Genomic DNA, 9029 nt, shown 5'->3' on the forward strand with positions numbered 1-9029 from the left:
TTAAAACGGTAAAATTTATCGGAAAAAACATTGTCAAACACATGCATGCAATGCAGAACATTTACGAAAGCTTATCACATGCTCCATTTAACCCATATTGAAAACATTCCAAATATTAATATGCTCCTCCTTCATTGTTTCGACCAATCCAACTAGAATATAAAGCGACCTCAAGCGTTTCCGGTTTGACAAATTTTAAGATTGAATACATTCAGCCGTAGATGATGCAATCGGAAAGCGACAGAATATAACGGTGGATTATTAGTTTATACTTAAAGTTCTTCAAACGAAAACGTAGTTTGTGTGAATGGAAAATATATTTGATAGGATAGCTATTAAGAAACGAAATCACAATGTCTTTAAACAATATTCCAGAGAAACAACCGATGAATCCGGATGGGCAAAAAAAGGAAGGAGATTATGTTAATGGCGTTAAACTTAGAAAAGAACTTGGACTTATAAATGGAGTTGCAATTATTGTGGGGATAATTGTTGGGTCTGGAATATTTGTGTCACCTCGTGGCGTATTACAAGAAGCTGGCTCAATAGGAATGGCTCTCGTCGTGTGGATATCATGTGGCCTTATATCTATGCTTGGCGCCTTGTGTTACGCAGAGCTCGGAACAGCTATACCAAAATCAGGTGGAGATTATGCTTATATTTATGAAGCTTTTGGACCCCTACCAGCGTTTTTGTTCTTGTGGGTAGCACTTTTAATCATCATGCCAGTAGGAAATGCGATAGCTGCCTTAACTTTCGCCAATTACATCCTTGAACCTTTTTTTCCTGACTGCAACCCTCCACCCAATGGAGTGAGACTAATAGCAGCAGTTGTAATATGTAGGTAAATTGCTAATTGTAATTAATAGTAACTTAAGTAAGTCATAAAATAATACAGACGACTAATTTTATACGTGACTATAAGTATAAATATAATACTCTTATTGATCAGCATAAATTTTTATTAACTTCCGATTTGAGCAATTTAGTCTACCTAGTTATAACGAGTCAGACACTTACTCGTTGATTCAGAGCAACAAGTATCAGTTTTTGTACAACATCTAGGTGCGATGCAGGTGTAAGTAATTCACAGGCTGCGTATTTTTCCAAATTATTGTTATTTTAACTTAAGATATTTATAAAACAGTAAAACTTGACAGTGGGTGAAACTTTTTTCTTAATGGTGTAAGAAGAAAGTTGTTTTGAGCAAGTCTTAGAAATAAAACATTTTGTTTAATATCAAAATATTATTTTGCAGTATTGACATGAAATAAAAGCCATGAATATGTGTAAACTGGAATGTTCACACATAAAAACTAACCATAGAAACAAAAAATAAAAATTTGTTTACTATTGTATGTATTATAAAATTACTTTTTAATATTATATTTTTAGGTGAACAGCTTAGTACCTAGGAAACTTGCAGTCATTGACTTTAGGTGTAAAAATTAGAATATCCATGAAACTACTGATACATTTATTAGATTTTTAATAGATGAACAAAATTTGTATTTTTACTTTTAGAAAATAGTTAGTCATGATTTTTATGGGTAATTAGGCTAAACCTAAAGTAAATTACTAAGTTACTGTCATTTTAACTGTGATAATCAGGTTACTTGAAAATTTCATACCTTTGTAGCTAATTGAAATCTGTTGATTTTTGCTGCATATTTGCCAATTGTAATGAAAATGTTTTTTTTCTTTTTTTTACACTAATTTTATTACCCACTCATGTTTTTTGAAGCTAACACTTGTGGCACTAAATCCTACCTTTCTCAAAGCCAGTATTTCAGGTCTTTTCTTTTCATTATGAATCTGCTTGTAATTGATATCATTAATAAATATATAATTTATTGTAAAGAGTAAGGCTTACCAAACTTGAGTAACATCTGATTATATGTAAATTCTGGCATTTGAATCAAGAGAAACAGTTTCAAAATACGTAGAATAAGGTTAATAAACAATATTGGTTAACCTCATGTCTTCTCAGTTATCTAGTAAGTATAAGTGTGTTCAATAAAGTTTAGTAGTTTTAGTCACAAGACATTTTAGTATTAATAGAAACTTTTTTTAATTTTGATGTGCATTTTTGTATTGGATAAGCTAAACACTATGAAAGGACGAGGATTACTTAGTAATTCTAGATTCACAGCACATTTGTATTATTAACTGATTGTATTGTTAACTGCACCATTCCATAATAAGATTAATTTTCTTCAAACGCAAAGTGCAGTGATAAATATTTTCTCTTCTTGCTGTTATACAGAACCAATGTAGGGCATTTCTGTGGCTGAAATTCCTGTCAAAATTGTTGCTAGGGTAGGTTACCATCAGCAGACCCCACAAAGGTCATGGATGTATATTAATGGAGTTCTTCCTAACTAGCTAGCTGATTCTCACTCGGTTTCGATTATTTTGAATTTATGAAATGTAGAAAACAATTTTATTTTACAATGTTTGACAGTTGCAGGAGTATACCACTCTGTTATGTCATTTCTTAAGCCTACTTCAAAAAAAAAGAGAGAATGTTAAGCATTTATTTAATTTTTCTTATATCAAATTATTAAAAGTTTTTCATACAAAGTTAACCTATTACACAAGTATAGCTTGAGATTCAACTATTTAGAAACCTGAATTTTTGTGATTAATAAATTTTTTAATTGTCATACTGACCTCAATGTCGAATAAGATAAATAGGTTTATTATTGAGATTTTTATTGATACAAGCCAGAGAGCTTTAACTTTTCTAAACTTGTCTATTTCCAAAAAATTTGAAATTACTCACAAGATACATTTATTCTACCTATTACTAAAGTTGTAGGTTTTTAGTTTTATGATAGTGCCATATAAGTATAAAAAAGTAATTGCATAATGTTAATTTTTATGTACTTCTAAGAGTCTTATATGAAATTTGTATCAAACAATCAGTATTTAAATGGTGACTTAAAACATTCCATCAGTAACCAGGTGGCAAATTAAGTAACATAGTAGTCTATACCATCAGTATCATTAACCACATAAGTTCTGTCTTATTTAGAACTAATTTATCCGGCATATATAGATGTTAATAAATATAACATGTATTGTTTTATTTACTATATGTTCTTCTAATGTATTTATAGACTGTAGATTAAGTCAGTGTATGATGAATTCATTACTAGTATTAAATAATACAATTCAAAAACCAGTTTGTTAAAAAAGGAACTTTTTAATGAGCACTGAGATTGAATAATAATGCATTATTATTGAAAGTAAAGTTGAATAGGGATTTAAAGATTTTAGTAAGTATTTGTATTGTAGAAATCAGAACTAATGTTAAACTTGGATTTAAATATTTTAGTAAGTAGTTTTATTGGAGAAGTTGGAAGTAAAGTTTAGTTTATCCAATTTTTTTGTACAAAATATTTGTATGTTAACCAAATTACTGCAGATATAAGTTCTAAAAAATTGTTTAGGAATGATTTTAATGTAGTTACAGAATACAATATTGGTTATTAAAGTTTAACTTGCATTAAAAATTATACACTTGCATGTGCTAACTATCTGAAATATGCTACAAAGGCAGTTTCAATACAGAGGTGTATATCATTGTAATAGTTTACTTAATTTCCACAGTTTTTTCTTGTCTGTTTCAGTTTAAGAAATGAGAGATGGCTTGTAAGTTCATCAGGAATACTAACATAAGATTTAAGGACAATAAGGAACATGTTAGTCCACCTAGGCCATCCCATTGGCTAATCTTAACTAAATTTTAAACAAAAAATAGAATCTGAGTCATTTATATTTCAATATTTAGCAAGCCTTCCTTAAACTCCCTTAAATTTACTGCATCTACCACATCTGAAGGCAACCCATTCTAAAGACCAAACACCCTGTTAGAAGAATTAAATTGTTTTAGCTAAGTGAATGTTTTTATCAATAATGTACCAAACAAAACTTATAACAGACACCTTGATTTATGGTACATGAATTCACCATGGTTTCCATTACATTGTAACTGGATAGTATTAATTTTGAATTTATTCTTTGTTCTGTACATGAGTAAGTTTCATGCAACATATGGTTGAGAGAGTTGTTAAGTTGGTTCTGTTCTAGTTGTCTATGTCTTTTTGTTGTTCTGGAGTGGATAATACCTGCTCTACCTGAGTGGAGAGGGGAGGATATTGCTGCAATACTGCACGTTATGCAAGATTATCAATAGTTAAGTCCTTCAGTTGTCTTTCGGGTATTATCTAGAGGCTACAGTCTCTCATATGTTGGCTTGAGAATGACCAGTCGTGTGGGTAGTGCTAGTCACTGTGGTTAAATGTGATGTTTCTTACAAACTAAAAAATGTTGAATATTGAGAGAATTCAGCAACAATCTCATGTAAAGAAAAGCAAGTACACACACACACAGTGTTTGTGTTTAGTGGTAATAAAGATTTTTGCCTTTCACTTTGTGTCCAGTCATGACTCTGTAAGAAATTTAGCATTATTTTGTGAATAATAGCTTGAAGATTAACAGTTTTACCAGGATATGCTACAGACTTGTAAGAGATATGATTTAGATGTCAAAATCTAGCAAATTATCAGAAACCATGCCTTTAATTTTAAATCCAAAATGAACAAACTAAGAGGAATTTAGAGATAAAAAAACAAAAAAATATTTTCACTTTGTGTGACTTTGACTTTTGGGTTTTTGAATATTCTTGGTCAACATTAAGTTGAAATATGCTATAAAATTGGTAGAGTTTTAGCTTCACTAAAGTGTTTTTAAAGTGCAGGAGCAATGGGATAGATTTGCTTAATAATAGGAGATTCAGCATGAGTGATACTGAATCTCTGAGCTCATGAGAATGAAATATAGACTAGACACAAAATAATGTACAAACGAACAATCTTTATTATGTGTGTGTATGTGTGCCCATGCTTTCTTTTATAGATAGGGTATTGGATCAAGTAACTTCATTTCAAACTAATCAGAGTGAGGTTATCTATCGGATTGTTTAACTTCAATGTAACTTTGGTTTTCTCAGTGCAACACACGCGGTTGAACATTCTCATGCAAACATAGGGGGCTATCATAACATTCAGATACCACCTAATATACCATTGAACTACACTACTGTCTGTGTATTTGCACAATGTGCAGCATCATAAACAAGCATCATGATTTGTTCAGGTGTGACCTGAACAAAATGACAAGGAATAGAGGTAGGTAGAACAACTTTCTTGATTAGGTGTAAGATGAAAACTGCATTCTTCTGAGAAATAGTGATAAATTTGCAATAAAACTATATTATAATAAGAAGGTAGAAATTCATGGTATATTTATATACCACAACTGGACTGAGTGAAAGATTTGTAAGTGATAATTGTAATTAAAGGATTACAATTTTAAAGATTTTACACTTTTTAAGCAGAGCTACTTACCAGTTCTTTACCTGGTGTTTAGTCTTTTCTGTCTTTAAGGCCAGCAGCATTCAGTACTACTTGAAATGTATTCTGGCTAAATTTACATTCTTGTGATCATGAACACTCCAAAAATAGAAGTAATTCTTAAAACTAACTTTTACTGAGAAGACCTCTGGCACGTTTTCAATTTCCTGCTTGTGCTAGAAACGTATATCTGTTTTTCTTACTTTTTGTGCAGTGCCATTCAACTGCTCTTGTGTTTTTCTATATCGTATTTTAAAAGCCAATGATTTTTTAAAAATATATTTGAAGAGTTTCTAGAACTCGGGTTTCAAAGTTTAACGACTTTTTGTTAGTTCAAGGCTTTTCTAAAGTCCATAAAATTATTTCTTATTCAATAAAGAACACAAAGTTACAATCAAAAACGTATACTGTGAACAATATGAAAGAAGTATGTTAACTCTTTAAAGTTGTTTCCTCACTAAACTTGTGGCAAAGCCTTAGAAGTACATCTACAGTTGTATCTGGTAATTAAGATACTGGTTTGTTGTGATTATTAGGTATTTTCGCCCCCTATGTTTGTTTGTTTGTTTTGAATTTCGCGCAAAGCTACACGAGGGCTATCTGCGCTAGCCGTCTCTAATTTAGCAGTGTAAGACTAGAGGGAAGGCAGCTAGTCATCACCACCCACCACCAACTCTTGGGCTACTCTTTTACCAACGAATAGTGGGATTGACCGTCACACTATAACGCCCCCACGGCTGAAAAGGCGAGCATGTTTGGTGTAATGGGGATTCGAACCCGCGACCCTCAGATTGCGAGTCGAGCGCCCTAACCACCTGGCCATGCCGGGCCTTTCGCCCCCTATACTGGCAGAGTTACCATTAAGCAATCAATTATTAAGCAGCCTGCTAATTGCCAAATAAATATGGGTGGAAAAAGAAGAAAACAAAACTCAAATGTATCTGAAACTTTAATTTAACGCATAGTTTGTAGATAAAATTAAAAATAAAGAATTACTTTATAAAATACACATTTTATCTTTATCTACTCTCCATATCTGACAGAGATTCTGTGTTGATTGACCTGAAACATTGTCCAGAAATTCAATATAAAGCTTATGCCTGAAAAGTTACACCTTTCTGATGTCTGTATATGTAATACGGGTGTGCCGCTAGTTAGTGCTTTTCATAATATCCCACGTCTTAATTAACTCTGTGTTTGTTTTGTGGGTGTGTGTCTTGCGCACAATTTATTTGATGTAAATATAACGGACACTTCGTTATATCATTAAGAAAAATACAGTATTGACTTGAAATAACATCGAGAAATAAATCATAATTTTTGATAAAGTACGTTTTGCATATAGCTAAAACATTTTTTGCGCTCAAAGAAGCCAATATTACCTTTTCCACAAAGCATAATCAACAACTATATTGAAATATTGAAAATATACTTCACTTATACTTAAAATAGTGATTTGTTTTTCTGTATAGCTGATCAGTGACTAGAATATCATTCACGAATAAAAATAATTATAAGAATAAAAAGATCAGTTGTACGTTAAACAACAATTATGAGGAAACCATACTTTTGTGTGGTTGTCATGGAAAATCGATGTTGCACAAAGAACGTACATAATTGGTTAGCCAGAGCTACGAGGAAAAGTTTGCCTAACGATAATTTCAACAGTAAATTGATTTCTGGAAGCTTTTCTTTTTTTTGGAAGCAATGGCGCATGCGCAATTTGGTGTCTAAAGGACATTAACCTTACATAATAGCTCAGCCATGTTTGTATAGAGTTTTCCATAGCATTTCAGAAGTGAGGGGGAAGCGATGAAATCTTTATAACAAGTCTCCATGTGATCATTGTGCAATAATTACAAGGCCTAGTAGATATTCTTTAATATCAATATCACAGTATAATGTAACAAAATACGAGAAGCAAAAAAGTAAATATCATCAGAACGGGATAATGTTTCTTCTAAGACAATACAAGACAGGTTAATGCAATGTAAACAAACTTAGTAATATGCTTACCTTGTTAGGTCTACGTCACACATATATATGTTCTTCAACAGCCTGCTGTGCACAAGTGTTTGCTAGAATAAGGTGATACAAATAATGCATGCAAAATAGCCGAAAGCGACATACTTAACGTAAGTCGCCAATTATCGACAACATTTACAACAGCTACCTTAACATTAACTATTTAAAAATAGCAACAGCTATATGAAATATTACTAAGTGCAGTGGTAATAAATACTGATTATGCACTCACGATTTCAGCTAAGTATGAGAAACAGTAGAAAGAATATCCATCATCGTCTCAGTAGGAAAATCTACCGTGGTAATCGTCCTCTGTTAAATATTTGGGTGAAATATAGTCGGGGAAATTCGAGTAACGATATGCAGCAGCAAAATCTGGAACCTTTCACGAGTCAGTTTTCAATTTTTACCTATCTGCTTGTTTGTTAATTTCCGGTAGAAATTATTTCATTTAGGCCCATGAGCTCAAAAGTTACCCACACTGGTCCCCACAACCTTGCATAATGTCCTGTCACATCACAGAGCTTCTGTATGGCTTCTGGTACTCCTTTGTGATGTAGGACCTTGATACTCAGAAGGGGTTGCTAAGATGCAGAATCTATGACAAAGTTGCACTTTTGGCCGTCCAGCTTTCCTGTCATGTAGACACTATGTGTGCTTGGCATTTTACACCTAGCTATTGGGACTTTCACGATGGGGATTGGTGGGCGTCACTCAACACCAACCACTACTGGTTTCCCCGAGGCTGGCTTATTGGTATTATTCTTCTTACACTGGCTCTTCATATGTCCTTGCTCTCTACAGTTCCAACAACCTTTTTGGGTAGCAGCCTTTCCTGTGTTGAAATTGCCGGAATTGAGCTCTATTGTGCCCAGGTTTGTTACAATGCCAGCAAAGTCCCACAAACTTCTCTGAAAGCTGGCCTTGAATCCTGATGACTGTACCAAACTTGGTACCTCTGTGCTGGACTTAACATAATATTCTAATTCAAGAGCTCTGGCCATTGTATCCTGTATAGTAGAGGGGTGTGCTTGCTTTACTTGTATCTTCAGTTGTGGACTGTCCAAGGCATCTACGAACTGATCCCTCAACAACAAATTGAAGAGATCGGGTGGTGCAGTTGGGTAGGTCTTGTGTGCCATGCTTTCCAAGTCCTGTGCCAGCTCTTGCAGGCTCTCCCCTTTAGCACGGACTCTCGTCCTGAACCTAGCCCTGTAGACTTCTGACTGATTTTGGGTTCCGTACCTGAGTTCTAGAGCCCACACCAGTGCTCTATAGTTGTGCCTGTCGTCTGCTGACAACTGTCCAAGTATTTCTAGTGGTTGTCTCTTTAGGCTTGTTGACAGGTATGCTGTTTTCTGCTCCTCTGTCCATCCGTTAATTTCTGCCAGAAGCTCAAATTGTGCTCTATATGCTTCCCATGGTGCCTTCCCATCGAATTCCTGTGGCTTCCCTCGTACTAGATCACCCCTATTGCTGACACTCATGTCTGGAAGGCGCTTCCTGTTGTCTGGGGCTGATTAGGTCCATGGCTAATATATCCTCCCTGTATAAAAGACAGTAACTCGTCCTTTAATGTATCTA

At 33.8% G+C, this 9029-nt stretch overlaps 1 protein-coding gene across 2 annotated transcripts in view; it reads left to right on the forward strand.

The window, feature by feature from the left end:
• Window positions 1-231: 231 nt before the first annotated feature.
• LOC106462959 (large neutral amino acids transporter small subunit 1-like) overlaps window positions 232-9029 on the forward strand; it is a 44821-nt gene continuing 36023 nt past the window's right edge. For both annotated transcript variants that reach the window (XM_013922929.2, XM_022390364.1), the window contains exon 1: window positions 232-840. In XM_013922929.2, coding sequence (XP_013778383.1) covers window positions 354-840 — 487 coding nt within the window. In that variant the 5' untranslated portion in view covers window positions 232-353. The remainder of the gene's footprint in view (window positions 841-9029) is intronic.

The sequence above is a fragment of the Limulus polyphemus genome, unplaced genomic scaffold (genome assembly GCF_000517525.1).
Source record: "Limulus polyphemus unplaced genomic scaffold, Limulus_polyphemus-2.1.2 Scaffold1290, whole genome shotgun sequence".
NCBI classification, from domain to species: Eukaryota; Metazoa; Arthropoda; class Merostomata; order Xiphosura; family Limulidae; genus Limulus; species Limulus polyphemus.